This window comes from Triticum aestivum, chromosome 5A (assembly GCF_018294505.1).
Source record: "Triticum aestivum cultivar Chinese Spring chromosome 5A, IWGSC CS RefSeq v2.1, whole genome shotgun sequence".
NCBI classification, from domain to species: domain Eukaryota; kingdom Viridiplantae; phylum Streptophyta; class Magnoliopsida; order Poales; family Poaceae; genus Triticum; species Triticum aestivum.
Genome location: NC_057806.1, coordinates 218,014,635 through 218,036,653, shown reverse-complemented (window position 1 = coordinate 218,036,653; position 22,019 = coordinate 218,014,635). Strand labels below are relative to the sequence as shown.

The following is a 22,019-nucleotide window of genomic DNA, read 5'->3' as shown; positions in this document are numbered from 1 at the left end:
CTCCTCCTCCCCCCCTTTATATACGGGGGAGGGGGGCACCCCATAGACACACAAGTTGATTGTTTAGTCGTGTGCGGTGCCCCCCTCCACAGATTTCCACCTCGGTCATATCATTGTAGTGCTTAGGCGAAGCCCTGCGTCGGTAACTTCATCATCATCGTCATCATGCCGTCATGCTGACGAAGCTCTCCCTCAACACTCAGCTGGATCTAGAGTTCGTGGGACGTCACCGAGCTGAACGTGTGTAGATCGCGGAGGTGACGTACTTTCGGTGCTAGGACTGGTCGGATCGTGAAGACGTATGACTACATCAACCGCGTCGTCATAACGCTTCCTCTTACGGTCTACGAGGGTACGTGGACAACACTCTCCCCTCTCGTTGGTATGCATCACCTAGATGGATCTTGCGTGTGCGTAGGAATTTTTCTGAAATTACTGCATTCCCCAACAACGAGGCCCGAATGTGGGTAACCCCCTTGTGCGATCTCCCCTTTGGTACTTCCCACCACATTCTCCATCCTACCGAGGGTACTGGTGGTCTTCCGAACCGACAGTTAGCGTGCCAGGCATGAGCTGCACTGGTCGGAGAATGAACCCAGATCGGATCTCTGTTCATGGTCGACGCTACATGTTGGGATAAAACTTCACCTTCAGCTCCTTCGAGCTCGCCGTTGATTGTCAGGGGCTGCTCTATGACATAACATTGTTGGGCTACATCGACACCATACGTTTCGGGAGCCTCGCGTTCCACTTCGTTCGGCACGACGACACCGTATGTTTATTCGCCCCTCCATCACCACTGGCATGGGGGGCAAGGCTGGTCATGGCCAACCTCAGGATGGTTGGGCCTCCATTAACCCACCAGCTCACCCGATCTCAAAGCGCCAACATGATCTTCCAAGCCGCCGAAACACGTTGGGCCCAGAAGCTCACTTGACGCGCGGTCTACCCGATCTTGCTGGCCTCCACGGAGCCCATGGCAACTTGACTCTACGATCACCTTCGACCTCACCGACCACCTGACCTACATTCCTCATCCGAGAAAATTCGCCTTGGTGATATATCCGATTGTGGAAGATTGCTGACTTCCCCAGGTTCTGATGGATGGAGGCAGCAGAGTTAACATCCCACACCTTGCCTAAGATGGGGATCTCCAAATCTTTCCCGAGCCCTTCGCCATCGGCTTCTATGCTTTTGTACCAGGAAGGCCGGTGCATCCTCTCAAGCTCTAGAGGCCATCTTCGGAAAGGAGGAAAACTTCATATCAAAGACAATCCGCTTCGAGGTCGCACTGTTCCGCATGGGCTACAACGCTACCCTCGGCAGACCGGCCTATGCTAAGCTCATGACGCAACCCTCCTATGCATATCTCTAGCTCAAGATGCCATGGCCACACGACGCGATCAACATCCACGACAGCGCCGAAAGGGCGTTAGAGGCGGAGGTCGCAAATGTCAAAGCCAAAGCCGCCCTAGCTTCCACAGAGCTTGAGGAAATCAAGAAATCCATTGACCCAACCACTGCGACGCTACCCCGCAAGCCTAGGCAATGGCCGCCTTTCCAGCCGCCAAAAGAAGCAAAGAAGCTCCAAATACACCCCGAGGACCCGACGAAAATCATGATCATCAGCGGCAACCTTGGCAAAGAACAAGAGGCCGCGCTCCTAAAGTTCCTCAGAGACAACTGGGACATCTTGCCCGGAGGCCTGCAAGCATGCCAGGGTCCCAGCAAAAATCATTCATCATAGCCTAGACGTCAGAAAAGACAACAGGCCCGTCAAGCAAGCCCTAATGTCAACATCAAGCCACAAATTCAAAATCAAGGCACAAAAACTTTATAGTTGAATGCTCTTTTTAAGTACAAAAAAGTGGTACATATCATTTTGAAAAAAAACATACCCCAATGAAAGAAAAAAGAACATGAGGTCTGAACTGTAAGAACATGCTCATAAATATGAATTGTCAAGGGCAAGATGAAATGCAAGAACAAGCACTGATGAGTGATGATATACTGAAAAATTCCTTTCTTTGTTGTTGTTAGCCCTTGTTTTTCGAATATACATCGAGGCACTCAGGTTGTGCTCATATCTACAACCCAATCTCGTAGCTCTTTTCTCTTTACAACCTACAGACAGATCGAACAAATGGAGATTGCTATATGGTGGACTACCTACAGATTTACTAACTTTACAAAATCCCTCGCATCCTCTCAATTTCGGATCCTCTGGAATTCATTGTCATGAGGCACCTTTTGACCATTATATCCAGAATCGAACGGTTTGAGGCATGCCAGAGGGTTTCAGAATCTCCTGAGAAGCACCAAATGCTTTATTTCACTCCAGTTTTCATCATGACCATCAAATCATGATCATGCAGTCAACGATGCCGTGCCTTTGGTGCCTTTGTTGCACAAAGGCAGAGGATATGCATCCCTCAGTTATGTATGCTAACGCCTAGATCATATTCCATCTTGTTGGCACATGCAATCAGGCATTGGGAAGGTATATATGGAATCATTAGGTTTCCTGAATGCGATGCCCCTTATGTCACTATGGTGCAGTATTTCCAGCATGTGGTGCTTGAATCGACTCCATCTGCAGTTCAAAGAAACAATTTGAGTTTCATATACCACTATATCCATTTACACGTTAAGCAAAGATGGGCAAATATTCAGAGCATGTATGTGAAGGTCAACTCGGAGATGTATTTCAATTTGTTAACATGGCTAATGCGTTCTGAAAAGTAGGCAAAAGCTACAGTCTTGGATGGTGAAGGAATAACAAGGGCAGCGAACTGCTTCAGCAGTTTGATTTGGTGAAAGATTCCAGCATATACTCAAAAACTGAAACTGATTCGGTGTGATTTATAATACTTTGTTGACCATATAATGGCAGCTCAAACTGACCTGATATTTGGGTCGTCAAAAGATAAGACCAGCTTCCGTTTGTCGGGTTTTATTGTCTTTGCATTCCCTCCTAACAGGTAACGCCTGTGTCCCATCAAAAAGTGAGGGAAGTTCCCCCCTTGAGTCGTCACAAACACTTCGCTCTGAACACAGATGGTGTAATCTAATGCTGCTAACCGAGAAGAGTACCCCTACAGAGAATAGGTTGGTGAGTAACGGTATGAAGAATTCAATGTGAATTGATGAACAGTTCAATGCATGCATATTCATCTGACATTCAGAACGACATCCAGCTAGGCTGATGGGCTGGCTGGCGGAAACAATACCTCAAACTTAGCAAGCTCTTCAGACAATGCAAGAGTGTCCTTGGTCTGTAAAAGAGGGAACATCTGGCCAAGGGGAGCCATGTATTTTGCAGCATTGTATATTTTACCGGAGGCAACGTAGAGGAAAGTTGTATTGTCAAACCCCATGCCTCGCAGCATCATGCCAACCTGCTCAAATTCAGTCAGTTAACATATTAGCTTTAGTGAGTATATTTACATACTTGAAAGCTTCTAAATTTGTTCTGAATGCTACTAAAGAGACACAACTGATGGCACTGAACTTAAAAGGTTATTATTATTGACCTGAAGCATCACAAACTAAGCAACAAACATCAATTCTAGTATAACAGGCCTATTGTGATGTTAATTAATGTCCTGAAATACGAATGCATCATTGGGTGTACATATATCCACACAAGTGCTTTAACCAGTGAAAAAAAATCCTAACCTCTAGAGGAGTAAGCGGGCATTTCCCATCCCTTCTGTTTGCCTCGGGATTGATAACTCGACCAGGTCGGTGAAACTTCCCTCTCCAGCTCCTTTCACGGGCATTTTCCATTTCAATTTTCTCCTTCCGGCCACCATCATATGTACAGCATGAAAAGGCTACCATATCCTAAACAGTGTGCGCAAATTTTAGTATAACGGAAGAACTATGTAATAGTTAACTCACAAGAGAGAGTATATTGAGACCTCTTCGAAACGGAGATGCACCGAGACATATTTCCCACCAGCCAAAGAACTCCTTTTCATCATTCGAACAACCATATCGTCTGCAAGAACCCTTATTGGTTCGGCAAACCGCAGAGCCTCGTAGTTTACCAAACACCTCAAGGCCTGGATATTCGATGGAACTGACTGAGCCAATCTATTCGAGAATGGGGCAATGCGCACAACCCTGCATAGAATAGATATATAATGAAACCCATTCTCAAACAAGGCCTCTCCTATTATTTCTGAGGTGGTGAGCGTTTACCATACCCTAACTCCATTAATTTCGGAAGCACCTTCTGAACATAATGATCTGGGGATGAGTAGGCTTTAGTTCGCATATTTGGTATGCTGCTTATATTATGATTGAAACGCAGCAGAACATCTTTTGGGAGTTCCTTCACAACTCTTACATGTTGTCTGAGTGTCCCGATAAAACGATCTTCATCAAAAATATCACTAAATTTGCTGAGAAACAAAACATCAGGAAGAACCAATACATATTAGAACACGAAGTAGAATTTCAAAAATATTCACGGGTTTATAACTAACAGAAGTGAACTTTAGAAGTCAAACAAACTGCTCCAGACAATAAAAAAATGAGCAAGAGACAACTGCTCCAGACAGGCATCCATCATATAAAAATGCAATTATCTAATGTTAAGAAACAAAGCAGTGAGCAAACAAAATAGCATTAGTTACCTAGGATCACGCCAAACGCTATTCAAATGAAATATTGGGATCACAAGAGTTGCATTAAGCAAGCTGGCCACAGCAACTGCATCGCAGATCTGTATTGAGAAAAAAAAATGGAACTGCACTGTCAATAATTATTACTCAGCATAGTGTGAAGGTTCTAAGGACTTTACAAAATGAGACATCCACATCACAGCAAATGGTAGAGACCAGAGTCTAATTCTCAAGCTCTCAGGTCAGAAGAAATATATATCCCAACAGAAGATCAGATGGCATGTGACCAAAAAGATGAAAGCAAGTATCAGTGATCTTTGGATGAATAATACACCTATGTATGTACAAAGATAGTACTAATGCCTTTCCAGCACAAAGTTATTGATGAAAGCCATCTCAATCAAGTGATAGTACATGACTTCAAGTTACATAGTGGTGTCAATGGATTCATACGGCACTGGACTTTTGTATAGGTACTAGCAATGGTATTGCTTGCTTGCTGTATCTAACGTGGTCCAGGAACTTACAGAAAGACGCTGTTGATTCAGACCACCATTTGCTTCAACTATGAGATACCCATTTGAAGTCGGCAAATCTGTAAAGAGCCCAAAAACGATCCAGCCAGTCAGGTATTTAGCTTAACCTCCACTTTCAAGTGGGAACAGTTAGTTTATTGAAAAATAACAAAAGGTATGAAAGTGGAACCTGATGGAATCAGCCTCCTCTTGACGCATGGCATCCATAGCTCTCCAGAATTTGGATAACGTGATGTCATTAACTGCACCATAAATATTTTGATACGATTATTGATAAGAGCAGTTAGGTTCGATGGACAAAAGTGAATATGCTGGAAGTTCTTAGGACTGATTTAAGAAGTTGGTTCCTCCTTGCGAACATATTTGATACTCCCAACCTGAACTGAACAATACTAGACTCTGGAGTATTTTGGAGCAATATTACTAGAGTGATTTAACTCTGAGGTGTTAAGTTCAGAGTATTTTGGAGCAATACTAACTGATTTAACTCTGAAGTGAGCAGCTCATTTACACTGACTGCATTCACAACCTGCCCAAAAATCTAGTTAATCTTCCATCGGAATCGTAAGGAGTTACGGATATTTACTTCTAGACATTACCTTCCTTGTTTGGCATAGCAGAGATATACTAGTAGTACGGATTGTGATTGGAGGTTAAGAGGGAGACGGGGCCACCCCATGAAAATCAGGGGGGAGTGGTTAGTTAGAAAGAAAAAGGCTAGTCAGCATGTAATTGCGTGTAACTCTTTGTATGTTTAGCATTATTGCTAGTAGTACACAGGAGTACATCCAAGATAAGATCACGAGTGTAGCCGTACACAACGGAAATGCAGAGGCACATGACCTCGCTCACGGGAAGGGGAAAACTAGGAATCTAGAACTAAGACTTTTTGCGCAAATCACTCACACACCAAGAATACCAGCTCACGATGCAATAATGTATTGGGCGTCGTTCCCCTGATAAATCAGAGCAAAAGCACCAAAAGGGTTCCGAAATTCTCCCCGAATATTTCGCCTAATGCGTTCAGTGCATTGTGAAACCTGAAGAAGTAGAAGGATCGAACCGAAGAAGCAGGCAACAAGCACGCGAGAACCCCAAATCTCCCCAGGGAGAACGGTAACTGCAAGAACAAAGACCACCCACCATGCTGCGACGCCATGGAGAGGAGGTGGAGACGGAAGCGGAGGTGGCGGTCGAAGCGGACGCGGCGTCGTCGCGTATGTCCGGCCATAGCCGCTTAAACACGATGTGGCTGCGGTAAACCGATCCCGGCGGCGGTGGGGACGGGGCGAGCGCGCGCCGCCGCCGTAACGATGCCACCGTCACGCCCGCGTGGCCGCCGCCGTCGACAGAACCTCCGCCTCCTAAGACGAACATGAGCAGCCCCGCCGCGTATGCCAGCGCGAGGAGAAGGAGGACCACGGCGGCGCGGCGCCTCCCTCCGCCAGCGCGCCCTGCCTGGTGGCGCCGCGCGGCCTTGGCGGCACCGCAGCCGCCGCGCGCCGACGGGGCGACGGACATCTCTCGCTCCCTCAGTAGCGGGGCTCTCGCGGGATCATGCGAGCTCTGCTCAGCTCGGCGATGGAGCGGGTGGCCTCGTTGGGGGCGCCGAGGTTTAGCGCGGAGGGCACCGGAGGAGGAGACCTGTAGTGGAATCGTGTTGGCAACCGCCGGTGCGCGGATGGTCTTCTCCTATTGGTGGAGGTGGATGCTCGCCGACTTATTGACTGTCGACGTCTATGTGTCTTGATTGTTTGTGGCATAAGCGAAATTCCGGCTATTAAACAGATCTAAATACAAACAAATATACACCATTCTATGTCTTGTCAACAAACTTAGAAATTCTACTTCGGTTTCGAAAGGAAAATCTATGAGAGAGCATTTAGATTATGCTCTTATATTTCTTTACAGAAGAAGGAGTTTGCAAACTATGTAGAGTAGATCAAATTCAAGAAGCGGCAAACACTATAAAATCGGTAAGCAACGAATTAATAGATCGATAATAAAGAGGAGTATTTATGCTAAAAGCACATTTCTCCCTGCTAGCTACGGGTTTTAGTGGGTGGCTTTTATTGAGTTATAGATTCATCTTTCTTTGGACCATTTTTTTATTGAAAAACGTTCTAAATCAGCTCACTCATCTATGCACCACGTGTTCTTTGGAAATCAGGTGAGGGAGGCTGCAGTATGACTTATCCTAATTTGGTCCACGCATTTTTCATGCCCGATGCCGCATCTCCTTCCTCACTAACGGATCTTCTCTCTATCTCTCCTTCAATAACAAATAGCGGTCGCTATGGCCTTCCTCACGTCCATCCCCGAGCTTCCCTCAGCCGGAGGAGCCCTACTTTCTGCCCTACTTTCTGTCTCAACTGTCGCACGCTCAGCTCCTTCCTGATTTTGTGGCGAGGTCATTGTCGAGAGAAGTTAAATCATGTATCGGCATGTCTTCCTTCACTGCCAAAATGGGGCCCCAAAAAACCCGATACACCCCACAGACACCAGAAGGCTCGTCGCCGCCTCGGGAAGAGGAATACTGTCATATCGCGTACCGGAAGAAGGAAGGACTCTATGAATAAGGAAGAAAAGACAAACCAACGTAAGGGTCAGACTCCACGCTCTACACACCCTATGCACTGACATGGAGGCCTTCCATAAGTTGTGCTTAATAAAGGGCACCAGGAGCATCGTAGAGGAGGAGCATCTCCCACACTATTGTAGTCTATACCACCTAGAAAGGATCTCTGAAGATTATCACCTGAATCTCCGCCATCTCATCGAGATACCTGTCTCGTCCAGATCCTCCTCGACATTGTAATCATTTGTGTTCTCAACATATATCAGAGAAAAAAAAGCAAGGCAGAAAGTAGGGCTTCTACCCACATCGGGGGCCTGAACCTTGGTATATCATGTGTTCATGTGTGACGCACGGATATTTAGGCTACAGTAATTCCCTATTAACGATGCCACGTCACCACGATTACTGTTGTTAACCTCTAGATGCATCAAATCCCGTTCGAATTCAAATTCAAAATCAAGCAAATAATAAAAGTTTTCAATTGTCAAAAATTAAATGTTCTAAGGTTGACCAATAAATCCTAAGTAATTATGGTGGTGAAACCACATTTTTATAATATGATTAGATGCACTAAATAAACTAAAACAACGATAAAACAATTATCTAAAATGATTTTAAAATAATAAGCACATGCAAAACACTTTATTTAAGGTGCCAGAATATTTGGGGCTGTGACCTATTAAATAACACCAAATTAGTTGTCACTTTTAAATTTTATAAAACTAAAATTAAAGAAAACTGAAAAGAAATAAAAAAAAGAAAAAAAGAAAAGGACCCCCTCCCCCCCCACTGGGCCACAGCCCAGCTGGCCGTTGGGCTAGCCAGGCCGGCCCAGCCGGCGCCCCACTCCCCTCCTCCATACCCCCACTCTGGGGAAACCCTAACCCGTAACCCCCACTCGCCCCACACTACTCTCTCCTTTCCCCCCCGACTCGATCTGGATCGGGGCATCCCTCGCGCCCGATCTCGCTCGTCGTCGTCCTCCACTGCCCCCAACCACTCCGCCTCCTCCACTCCACTCCCTGACGCCGCCGCGCACACCATCGCCACCTCGCTGGCCCATCACCTCCCGGCCTCCTCCTCCCTCTCTCGGTTGGATATGGACCGGGGCAAACCCCCCCGACCCCGTCGCCCGTCGCCGCGACGACCTCGCCGCCCCGCGCCCGGAGGACGCCGCCTCACCGGAGCCCCTCCCCCGCCGGCCTGCTTCCCCGCCGCACGTCGTCCCCGGCATCCACCCCGAGCCCCGCTGCCCTGGCCCTACTCCCCCCCCCGTGAGCTCCCCCTTCGCCCCCTCTCTCCCTAGGTCGCCACGGTCACCGCCCTCCCCGCCCGCGGTTGACGCGCTCCGGCGCCACCCGTTGCGCGCTCACCGCGCACCGCCCACCCACGTCGTCCGCTCCCCCTCGCACCGCGCATCCCCTGTCCTCCCGGCCCCTCTCGCTGGCCGCGGCTCGGTCGCACCGACCCTGCCGGCAACCACTCGCCCTGAGGCCGTCACCAGCCGCGGGCATGGCCTCGCCGTCCCTGCGGACGAGCGCCCTCGCGGCCTCGGCTCCGTCCTGGCCCCGCCGTGCCGCTGCTCCGGCCACGGTCGCCGTGCGCCCGCGCCGCAGCCCTGGGGGCTTCGCCCTGCGCCCAAAACCGCCCGATCGGGCGCACCCGATCCGTTAGGCCCCTATGGGCCTATGACAAGTGGGGCCTCAAGCCCCCAAAACAGAAAAAAAAGAGAAAAAAAATAAATAAATATTAATAATAATAAAAATATAATTAAATTAATTAATTAATTAATTATTAAATTAATTAACTTAATTAAGTATGTTTAATAAACCTAATTAAATAACTAACCTAACTAATCTGTTAATTAATCTAATTAACATGGTTAATTAGTTAACACACAATGACAATGGGACCCACATGTCAGTTTGACTAGGTCAACTGACTAGTTGACTGCTGACATCACCCTGACATAATGCTGATGTCATAATTCCATTTTCGGGTTAAATTAAATAATTAATTAAATTCTAGAAATTAATAAAATATTTAGAAAATCATATCTTTTAATCCGTAACTCGGATTAAATTATTTTCAACATGAAAGTTGCTCAGAACGACGAGACGATTCCGGATACGCAGTCCGTTCATCCGCCACACCCCTCTAACCTATCGAACCCGCAACTTTCCCTCTCCGGCTCCTCTGCCCGAAAACACGAAACACCGGGAATACTTTCCCGGATGTTTTCCCCCTTCACCGGTATCACCTACTACCGCGTTAGGGCACACCGAACACCGCGTATTGCCTTGTTATATTTTGTGATGCTTTGTTTGCTCTGTATTCATTATTTCTCCCCCCCTCTTCTCTCCGGTAGACTACGAGACCGACGCTGCTGCTGCCCAGTTCGACTACGGAGTTGACGACCCCTCCTTCTTGCCAGAGCAACCAGGCAAGCCCCCCCCCCCCTTGATCACCAGATATCGCCTACTCTTCTCTATACTGCTTGCATTAGAGTAGCGTAGCATGTTACTGCTTTCCGTTGATCCTATTCTGATGCATAGCCTGACATTGTTGCTACACCTGTTGATACCTTACCTGCAATCCTAAATGCTTAGTATAGGATGCTAGTTTATCATCATTGGCCCTACATTCTTGTCAGTCTGCCTTGCTATACTATTGGGCCGTGATCACTCGGGAGGTGATCACGGGTATATACATACATACATACTATACAGATGGTGACTAAAGTCGGGTCAGCTCGATGAGTACCCGCAAGTGATTCTGATGAGGGGGCTGAAAGGACAGGTGGCTCCATCCCGGTAGAGGTGGGCCTGGGTTCCCGACGGCCCTCGACTGTTACTTTGTGGCGGAGCGACAGGGCAGGTTGAGACCACCTAGGAGACAGGTGGGCCTGGCCCTGTTCGGCGTTCGCGGATACTTAACACGCTTAACGAGATCTTAGTATTTGATCTGAGTCTGGCTACGAGCCTATACGCACTAACCATCTACGCGGGAGTAGTTATGGGTATCCCGACGTCGTGGTATTAGCCGAAGCACTTCAGACGTCAGCGACGGAGCGGCGCGCGCCGGATTGGAACGTAAGCCTGCTCTTGTATTAAGGGGGCTAGTTCCGCTTTCGGCCGCGTACGCAACGTGCAGGTGTGCTATGGGCGATGGGCCCAGACCCCTGTGCGCTTAGGTTTAGACCGGCGTGCTGGCCTCTCTGTTTTGCCTAGGTGGGGCTGCGACGTGTTGATCTTCCGAGGCCGGGCATGACCCAGGAAAGTGTGTCCGGCCAAATGGGATCGAGCGTGTTGGGCTATGTGGTGCACCCCTGCAGGGAAGTTAATCTATTCGAATAGCCGTGATCTTCGGTAACAGGACGACTTGGAGTTGTACCTTGACCTTATGACAACTAGAACCGGATACTTAATAAAACACACCCTTCCAAGTTCCACAGACAACCCGGTGATCGCTTTTCCGCAGGGCGACGAGGAGAGGATCGCCGGGTAGGATTATGCTATGCGATGCTACGTGGAGATGCTACTGGAGATGCTACTTGGACACTACTTGAAGATGCTACTTGGAGGACTTCAATCTACTCTCTCCTACATGCTGCAAGACGGAGGCTGCCAGAAGTGTAGTCTTCGACAGGATTAGCTATCCCCCTCTTATTCTGGCATTCTGCAGTTCAGTCCACCGATATGGCCCTTTACACATATACCCATGCATATGTAGTGTAGCTCCTTGCTTGCGAGTACTTTGGATGAGTACTCACGGTTGCTTTCTTCCCCCTTTTCCCCCTTTCCTTTCCTTCTGGTTGTCGCAACCAGATGCTGGAGTCCAGGAGCCAGGCGCCACCGTCGACGATGACCCCTACTACACCGGAGGTGCCTACTACTACGTGCTGCCCGCTGATGACGACCAGGAGTGACCTAGGAGGATCCCAGGCAGGAGGCCTGCTCCTCTTTCGATCTGTATCCCAGTTTGTGCTAGCCATCTTATGGCACCCTGTTTAACTTATGTCTGTACTCAGATATTGTTGCTTCCGCTGACTCGTCTATGATCGAGCACTTGTATTCGAGCCCTCGAGGCCCCTGGCTTGTATTATGATGCTTGTATGACTTATTTTATTTGTAGAGTTGTGTTGTGATATCTTCCCGTGAGTCCCTGATCTTGATCGTACACATTTGCGTGCATGATTAGTGTACGATTAAATCGGGGGCGTCACAAGTTGGTATCAGAGCCGACTGCCTGTAGGAATCCCCCTTTCCAACTCCTTGGCCGAAGTCGAGTCTAGTCGTTGAAAAACTTTTACTAACATGGCTGTGTGGCCCATGGGCCCACGTCGCCATCGGGTGGTAGTAGGATCTTTTATTCCTCGACCTATACTCTGGGACTCTGACATCTCTTCTATTCGGGTTAAACGATTTTGCTAATAACAAAGCTAACTTTAGGTTCTCGCGAGTACTTTCTCCCGGAGAGCCCCTCACTTCAGATGATCGTCTGCTAATCAGAAGAATTCGGAGATACTCTTTGATATTCTCTCGAGACTTTGTGACCATCACTTTTGCTATTCCTGGCCACCGATAAATCCGTATGGATAACTACTTACACTTGCCATTCATACGATCATCCCCCATTGATCTTGTTATTACAAGATATCCCAAAGTTTTCTCTATTGTTCGGAGAATACTTTGTGCCTACTGCCTAGCAGTTCTTTGCCACATGAATACCCCTTCAAGTAAATCCTCGCACTTGTCGAGTATCCGCTCATCCCCAGTTGATTCATGTATTTCACAAAAGTATTCAAAATACTACTTGAACTTCCGAAAATCCTGAGTAGCCTATTGCTCTTGAAATTCTTGCTTGCTTGCATTATGGTTAATCCCATAAGTCTCTAGTCTTATTGACATTCCTTGTCATTATCATTTTGAGTCTGTTGACTCAGTATGTTTACGAATACACGCAATCATCATTGATCCTTATAAATTATCTTTCCGGCTGAGCTTCCATTCTTTTAACTGGAATTGGTTCTCGACCAATCCAATTGTCGTTGATTATACCCTAAGGCTATTCAACTTATCCATCCCTAATCAGAGCATTGCTTCTGATCCCTTGATTTGGAAATCATAATTCCTTTGCATTTGACAATTGAGTTAGTCAGTTGTTTCTATAATCTGATCTCCTTGCATTCTTCTCCCTCTAGTTGAGTACCGATACTCGTATCAGATCCTTTGTGGACCATCAAGTCCTTTGTTGGATTGTTATCCGACAGTGTCCTTCACATTTGATCACTTTATGAGTTCTTCCCCTGATACATAATGCCTTTGTTAAGTTGTATCCTCTGCTTGGCCAACCATGCTCTGCTTTCGGACTTGTGTTATTTACTCTTGAAACTTGTGGTATATGTTTCTAAGAAGCCCCTATGGGTTGAACATATGCCTTCTCTAAACCGTGTGAACTCGGAAGTTTTCACGAGTCGTACTCATCTGGTATTTCACCAGGTAAAACTTTCAACACCAATGCCTTTATCAAAGCGAGAAGTGAATGGAAGGTTATACATTGAAGAAGTGGGAGTCGACCTTGAACTTTGTGTTCATGCCCATGGACACGATGTAGATCCTATCATGGAAACTTCTTGTAATAATAACTATTTTCTTGATAAATATCATCTGGTATCTGTGAATTGATCCTACACAACCGTGGTTCCGACCATGTTGTTCTCCCTTGATTCTATTTCTCAGACAAGTTAGAGTACTTGTCTTCTGCAGAGCATTACCCCAGTCCAACCTCTACTTTGATCTGTCGTTGAGTGTTACCCCTGGTATCTCGAGATTATCATGGTACTGCATAACTTCCTATGAGTTCTTCATCAAGTACTACATACTCACTGATTACAATTTTTCATGGACTCTGAGTTATTAAACACTCAAAGACACCGATAATTGAACCGAGTCCGCATTACGGTTCAACAACTCTTACTAATATTCTTTACTTACGAGTTTGTACCCGATCATGTCATTCCTAGCCTGATCGGTTATATCCTTACCATGCTAAATTTTAACTGTGCTACCTGGTCCTTAATCCCGGAGCACAACTTTTGACAATGAGCTGAGCTTACGTCGATCTTCCTCGTCATATCAGTTCGCCTTGAACAATAATCTTGATTTCAGGTTTGTGACGTACCCATGGTTCCAATAACCTTTCGCTTCATCATTCGTTTGACTTGATGTCATCGCCGACCGATTACATCTCCATGAAACCTCTCGACAGAAATTGTCATGATCATCGTCAACATTTCGAGCTCCTTAAGGATATCAATTGAATTCCTGATGAGAAATACCATCCTTGCCCTCGATGATTTGTGTTATCATCGACCACTCGATTGCCTTCCGTTCAACACAAACTTGTTCGTGTTTTGTGTTATACCTTGAGATCCTTGCTATCCAGCATTTGTTCTCCTTTACCTTGGAGTATTGCCATCTTTTATGTCAAGAATGTTGTGAGAATTTCACCACCTCTTAAGAATTCTTGGTATCGTGATACTTCTCACCATCACCATTCTTTCTTGGTCCTCGTGTTGATTCCAACCGGGGTACCAACAAGTGAACGGTGTTGTTTGGATTCTGCACTTCTAGCAACCCTATTGCTTTGAAGTTAATGGTCGGTCGTTCGTTCTTAAACTATTGATTATTGAATCACCATTCAAACATTGGTCGTGCAACCCAACCCATATTTTGGGCGCACCTTTCAACCAATGTTTAATTGTGTATGTTTTCCTCGAGCATACTTCCTTATATCATTTGATCTGACAAATGTTATCTCCTTGTTCACTTAATGGTGGAAATCCATCTTTTGGGAATCTCGGTGAATTGCCGTTGAGTTCACCAGACACCTCCTTGTCCTCTCCTTGGGTTAATGATGGACTCTCGTTAACGGAAATCACTTCATAGTTCATTTCCCCGAGAATCTTACAATGTCATCTCGTCAATTTGCGTTGCATGTTTTCTTCTCAGGTATCCTAAGTCTGAGGTATCCTGACACCAATCGGATCTGAATCTCGGTCAGATATGATGGTTGGGACAACTTTCCAAGAGTCATGATGTTGATCCTTTGATGACCCGGTAACATGATGTCATGCCTAGCCCCCCCCCCCCCCCCGGCTGGAGGACCTATCATTATAGATTCCTTTTCAGCAGGGTTATCCATTCGTCCATGAGGGAATTGTAATACTGTTACTACAAGTTATTCCTGATGGATCCTTCGTGATTCCAAAGTCTGATCTTCACCTGAAGACCATGTCAATGCTATCTCGAAGCATGTCTGTGGTACTCTGATTTTCAACAAGAACATTCGAAGCCCAATGCTAAGTGTTTCTTGCTCAATTATCCAAACACCGTGGTAGGGGTAACGTCGTGAAATTCTCTCCCCTCACCTAGAGGATTTTCTACGTTATATACTATCGTGGATATCATGCTCTGCTTGCCCTTGGGAAGGATATGCCCTTGAAATATGTGTTTAAACACATTTTCCTTTCCATTGTTCTGTTTAATATGATAATCATCTTTTACTTTTCATTGGTTGTTTGAACCTTTCTTGGGAGATATATAATCTAAGCAGTGATAATCCCCTGCTTAGGTAAGCACCTCGTTGTACCACTCCGTAAGTAAGACCCTATTACTATTGTTGATGACATTCCGGTAACCACCGATGGACGAGAACCTTGCCTATTGGTCCGCCTCGTTCAACGAGCAGGAAAATGGTTCTCTTCGTCCCTCGCCCTTGGTACCTATGTTGTTGCCGACATGACCCTCGGACTCTACTCTGACATGCCTTGCTTACATGATCGTGCAAGATGTCACCAACCTTTCTACTTTTAACCACATGGTGGGCCCATAACCCACAGTTTCACAGGATCGAAACCTGACTGTCCTGTACACCCCCTATTCCCAAAGTTATTCCTCGCACGTGACCTTGTATGTAATTCACGGGCCACTTGCCTGTTGATCAATCCTGGTATCAGACGCTATACTTACTCTCGCTACTCTGAACCCCTTTCTCACGCTGGTTCAGGCTTCGAGCAACTATCTATCCGCTTGGAGCCTATTATGGTACCTTCGTACCTTACTCTCGAGGTATTTCATATGTTCAACTCGAGAGATAACCTTATACTAATTCATGGGTTAACCCCAGATTGTTTCCCTCAAAAGCATTCTGTCGTAGCTGAGCTGCCCCTTACCTATTCGTAAGTACGATGGAGATCCCGAAGAAAGGATGAAAAATTGATCATGGTGACTTGAAGCAGTGAAATGAAGACATCAACGAAGGGGATCAACCTCTTCGAAAGGGAAGCCAAGACCTAGAAGACTCGTTAGGTTTTTCGCTACCAACACCTTTCCCCCTTACTCCACCGCTTAAATCTCGGGACGAGATTTCTTGTAGTGGAGGAGAATTGTGACGCCCGGATATTTAGGCTACAGTAATTCCCTATTAACGATGCCACGTCACCACGATTACTGTTGTTAACCTCTAGATGCATCAAATCCCGTTCGAATTCAAATTCAAAATCAAGCAAATAATAAAAGTTTTCAATTGTCAAAAATTAAATGTTCTAAGGTTGACCAATAAATCCTAAGTAATTATGGTGGTGAAACCACATTTTTATAATATGATTAGATGCACTAAATAAACTAAAACAACGATAAAACAATTATCTAAAATGATTTTAAAATAATAAGCACATGCAAAACACTTTATTTAAGGTGCCAGAATATTTGGGGCTGTGACCTATTAAATAACACCAAATTAGTTGTCACTTTTAAATTTTATAAAACTAAAATAAAAGAAAACTGAAAAGAAATAAAAAAGAAAAAAGAAAAGGACCCCCTCCCCCCCCCCACTGGGCCACAGCCCAGCTGGCCGTTGGGCTAGCCAGGCCGGCCCAGCCGGCGCCCCACTCCCCTCCTCCATATCCCCACTCTGGGGAAACCCTAACCCGTAACCCCCACTCGCCCCCACTACTCTCTCCTTTCCCCCCCCCGACTCGATCTGGATCGGGGCATCCCTCGCGCCCGATCTCGCTCGTCGTCGTCCTCCACTGCCCCCAACCACTCCGCCTCCTCCACTCCACTCCCTGACGCCGCCGCGCACACCATCGCCACCTCGCCGGCCCATCACCTCCCGGCCTCCTCCTCCCTCTCTCGGTTGGATATGGACCGGCGCAAACCCCCCCGACCCCGTCGCCCGTCGCCGCGACGACCTCGCCGCCCCGCGCCCGGAGGACGCCGCCTCACCGGAGCCCCTCCCCCGCCGGCCTGCTTCCCCGCCGCACGTCGTCCCCGGCATCCACCCCGAGCCCCGCTGCCCTGGCCCTACTCCCCCCCCCGTGAGCTCCCCCTTCGCCCCCTCTCTCCCTAGGTCGCCACGGTCACCGCCCTCCCCGCCCGCGGTTGACGCGCTCCGGCGCCACCCGTTGCGCGCTCACCGCGCACCGCCCACCCACGCCGTCCGCTCCCCCTCGCACCGCGCATCCCCTGTCCTCCCGGCCCCTCTCGCTGGCCGCGGCTCGGTCGCACCGACCCTGCCGGCGACCACTCGCCCTGAGGCCGTCACCAGCCGCGGGCATGGCCTCGCCGTCCCTGCGGACGAGCGCCCTCGCGGCCTCGGCTCCGTCCTGGCCCCGCCGTGCCGCTGCTCCGGCCACGGTCGCCGTGCGCCCGCGCCGCAGCCCTGGGGGCTTCGCCCTGCGCCCAAAACCGCCCGATCGGGCGCACCCGATCCGTTAGGCCCCTATGGGCCTATGACAAGTGGGGCCTCAAGCCCCCAAAACAGAAAAAAAAGAGAAAAAAAAATAAAATAAATATTAATAATAATAAAAATATAATTAAATTAATTAATTAATTAATTAATTAAATTAATTAAATTAATTAAGTATGTTTAATAAACCTAATTAAATAACTAACCTAACTAATCTGTTAATTAATCTAATTAGCATGGTTAATTAGTTAACACATAATGACAGTGGGACCCACATGTCAGTTTGACTAGGTCAACTGACTAGTTGACTGCTGACATCACCCTGACATAATGCTGATGTCATAATTCCATTTTCGGGTTAAATTAAATAATTAATTAAATTCTAGAAATTAATAAAATATTTAGAAAATCATATCTTTTAATCCGTAACTCGGATTAAATTATTTTCAACATGAAAGTTGCTCAGAACGACGAGACGATTCCGGATACGCAGTCCGTTCATCCGCCACACCCCTCTAACCTATCGAACCCGCAACTTTCCCTCTCCGGCTCCTCTGCCCGAAAACACGAAACACCGGGAATACTTTCCCGGATGTTTTCCCCCTTCACCGGTATCACCTACTACCGCGTTAGGGCACACCGAACACCGCGTATTGCCTTGTTATATTTTGTGATGCTTTGTTTGCTCTGTATTCATTATTTCTCCCCCCCTCTTCTCTCCGGTAGACTACGAGACCGACGCTGCTGCTGCCCAGTTCGACTACGGAGTTGACGACCCCTCCTTCTTGCCAGAGCAACCAGGCAAGCCCCCCCCTTGATCACCAGATATCGCCTACTCTTCTCTATACTGCTTGCATTAGAGTAGCGTAGCATGTTACTGCTTTCCGTTGATCCTATTCTGATGCATAGCCTGACATTATTGCTACACCTGTTGATACCTTACCTGCAATCCTAAATGCTTAGTATAGGATGCTAGTTTATCATCATTGGCCCTACATTCTTGTCAGTCTGCCTTGCTATACTATTGGGCCGTGATCACTCGGGAGGTGATCACGGGTATATACATACATACATACTATACAGATGGTGACTAAAGTCGGGTCAGCTCGATGTGTACCCGCAAGTGATTCTGATGAGGGGGCTGAAAGGACAGGTGGCTCCATCCCGGTAGAGGTGGGCCTGGGTTCCCGACGGCCCTCGACTGTTACTTTGTGGCGGAGCGACAGGGCAGGTTGAGACCACCTAGGAGACAGGTGGGCCTGGCCCTGTTCGGCGTTCGCGGATACTTAACACGCTTAACGAGATCTTAGTATTTGATCTGAGTCTGGCTACGAGCCTATACGCACTAACCATCTACGCGGGAGTAGTTATGGGTATCCCGACGTCGTGGTATCAGCCGAAGCACTTCAGACGTCAGCGACGGAGCGGCGCGCGCCGGATTGGAACGTAAGCCTGCTCTTGTATTAAGGGGGCTAGTTCCGCTTTCGGCCGCGTACGCAACGTGCAGGTGTGCTATGGGCGATGGGCCCAGACCCCTGTGCGCTTAGGTTTAGACCGGCGTGCTGGCCTCTCTGTTTTGCCTAGGTGGGGCTGCGACGTGTTGATCTTCCGAGGCCGGGCATGACCCAGGAAAGTGTGTCCGGCCAAATGGGATCGAGCGTGTTGGGCTATGTGGTGCACCCCTGCAGGGAAGTTAATCTATTCGAATAGCCGTGATCTTCGGTAACAGGACGACTTGGAGTTGTACCTTGACCTTATGACAACTAGAACCGGATACTTAATAAAACACACCCTTCCAAGTTCCACAGACAACCCGGTGATCGCTTTTCCGCAGGGCGACGAGGAGAGGATCGCCGGGTAGGATTATGCTATGCGATGCTACGTGGAGATGCTACTGGAGATGCTACTTGGAGACACTACTTGAAGATGCTACTTGGAGGACTTCAATCTACTCTCTCCTACATGCTGCAAGACGGAGGCTGCCAGAAGTGTAGTCTTCGACAGGATTAGCTATCCCCCTCTTATTCTGGCATTCTGCAGTTCAGTCCACCGATATGGCCCTTTACACATATACCCATGCATATGTAGTGTAGCTCCTTGCTTGCGAGTACTTTGGATGAGTACTCACGGTTGCTTTCTTCCCCCTTTTCCCCCTTTCCTTTCCTTCTGGTTGTCGCAACCAGATGCTGGAGTCCAGGAGCCAGGCGCCACCGTCGACGACGACCCCTACTACACCGGAGGTGCCTACTACTACGTGCTGCCCGCTGATGACGACCAGGAGTGACCTAGGAGGATCCCAGGCAGGAGGCCTGCTCCTCTTTCGATCTGTATCCCAGTTTGTGCTAGCCATCTTATGGCACCCTGTTTAACTTATGTCTGTACTCAGATATTGTTGCTTCCGCTGACTCGTCTATGATCGAGCACTTGTATTCGAGCCCTCGAGGCCCCTGGCTTGTATTATGATGCTTGTATGACTTATTTTATTTGTAGAGTTGTGTTGTGATATCTTCCCGTGAGTCCCTGATCTTGATCGTACACATTTGCGTGCATGATTAGTGTACGATTAAATCGGGGGCGTCACATCATGTGATCTGTTTCCAAGACCCCATAGACTCCTAACGTGGCATCCCTCAATTACAAATTCCATGTACTCCCCCTAGCACCGTTGTTAGGATCAACAAAACATCCTCGATAGTCATTGTCGTAGCGGTCCTCTCCCACGGGGCGCGAACCACGCTTTGCGGCGGCGGTGTCCGTATGCTACAATGGCGGCAACCGGGAGCAGCAACAACATACCACACATTGCGAACACAGCGGCCGCGTGCTGGAACCAACGAGGCGAGGTGCCGGAACTTGCGAGGTGTAATTCTAGAACCATCGGTAGAGGATGCAACGCGGTGCTGCAACCGGCGAAGCACGTTGTTGGGGACCGGCGAGGCGCGTTCTTGAGATCGATGAGGCGCGGTGCTTCTACCGGCTACGCATATGGCTAGGACCCCGCAAGGCGATATGCTGCGACCAGGGATGCACATTCCTAGGACCGGTGAGGCGAGTTGCTACAACTAGGCGACGAGAAGGCCGCGTGGGAGCTGGCACCAACGAGGAGTGGTGATGCGGCCGGCGATGGTGGCACTATGAAGGTTACAACCGAGGCAATAATTAAAATCTGCTACCGATGAGCGACTCTGCTACGACTGATGACCAGAAAAGTTGTGACTAGCGATGATGACGAGGCAGAGAGCATCGATAGTGAGGCAAGCGAGCAACGGTGACTGATGAGCCGGCTGGCATCTAGAAGGGAACGCATGCTGCGTAACGCGCGAGGCGATCGCAGACTATTTCCTCCCTGTTGTATTTAAAGAGGGTGTGGAGTTGGATCAAGCGGACACCACTAGAGAGATCGGATGGCGCTCACGTATGAGCGAGATTTGACCGATCTCACTTTGATCGACCGATTTGACGTAGAGTACCCACCCTTGTTCTATTAAACACTTCATCTTATCCCCTTTTTACTTCTATGTATTGCTATGAAATGATAATGGGATGTAAATTGCTAGGCGTTCTATGGCAAAGTTTTTGAGAAACCGGACGCTTAATCAAACTTATGTACTCCCTCCGATAATATGGATCAGAGGAAGTACCTTACTTCTTGAACTAAGCACTTGCTCACAGTAACCAGACTAGTAACCCTCGTCCAGAAAGAGCTAGGCTTGTCCGTCCAAACTTATTAGCCACTTGGCTCTTGGATGTCATACACCCTTATATGAATATAACATTAAAAAAAATACTCAGCAATTAAAAAAAAATGAAATTTTGGGACATCAAACCTGGGTGCCTATTGTACACCCGTGTTTAGTTTTGTGAGGAATGGGTTCCATGTGGTAATCTCGGTAAAAAAGTTAAAAAAAAACCTATTTCCTTCGTCCGGTGAAGAGTTGTACATCTAGCTTTAAAATTTGTCCACAAAAGAGTGTTGTTTTATCTTTTCAATGCACTTTAAAGTAGGAAAAAATACTTTTCTCTCATCACATGGTAATCAAGACCAATAGCAATCTACACATGGTTTTCTTAATTTCTACATGCACTTAGCTCATTGGAGGTTGGGTAATTAAAGAGAAGAGAGATGATGGCTTGCACCCTTCCAATGCATTTTTTACTTAACTCCATAATTTGTTCTAAAATTTCTACATGTACATTCTTCACCGGACAGGGGGAGTATGTATAGGAAAAACTGTTTGAGTGCATCATATGTCGGACCGTATTTCCTTGACCACGGGTACCCATTCCCCAAGAAACCGAACATTGATTTGATATCTCAAAATATCAGAATTTTTTGAATTTTTCTTGATTTTTTAATGCTATATTCATATTTGGGTGTGTGGCACCGGAGCTCCAATGCATTTCCCGACTATTGAGTTCACTTTCATTAAAAAGCTTTGCAAAGAAACGCAACGGTCTAGAGGGGTCGAGTGTTAGGAGCTTGAAGTCTAAACACATACACACGCCCTGATGCTACTGTCA

At 47.5% G+C, this 22,019-nt stretch overlaps 1 protein-coding gene across 1 annotated transcript; it reads right to left on the bottom strand.

Annotated features, from left to right (window-relative positions):
* Positions 1-1,978: 1,978 nt before the first annotated feature.
* Positions 1,979-6,910, bottom strand: LOC123102816 (O-fucosyltransferase 9). The gene is made up of 10 exons (XM_044524251.1): positions 6,311-6,910; positions 5,337-5,409; positions 5,159-5,226; positions 4,644-4,732; positions 4,212-4,409; positions 3,924-4,128; positions 3,679-3,846; positions 3,231-3,398; positions 2,905-3,095; positions 1,979-2,593 (listed from the first exon to the last, which is right to left on the bottom strand). The coding sequence occupies exons 1-10, from the start codon at positions 6,686-6,688 to the stop codon at positions 2,458-2,460; spliced, it is 1,674 nt and encodes a 557-aa protein (XP_044380186.1). The 5' UTR covers positions 6,689-6,910; the 3' UTR covers positions 1,979-2,457.
* Positions 6,911-22,019: the final 15,109 nt, after the last annotated feature.

Coding starts and splice junctions, on each gene's coding strand:
- LOC123102816 (XM_044524251.1), bottom strand. CDS start 6,688: ATGTCCGTCGCCCCGTCGGCGCGCGGCGGCTGCGGTGCCGCCAAGGCC. Junction 5,227..5,336: donor GAGGAGGCTGATTCCATCAG/GTTCCACTTTCA, acceptor GGCTCTTTACAG/ATTTGCCGACTTCAAATGGG. Junction 3,096..3,230: donor AAGAGCTTGCTAAGTTTGAG/GTATTGTTTCCG, acceptor TATTCTCTGTAG/GGGTACTCTTCTCGGTTAGC.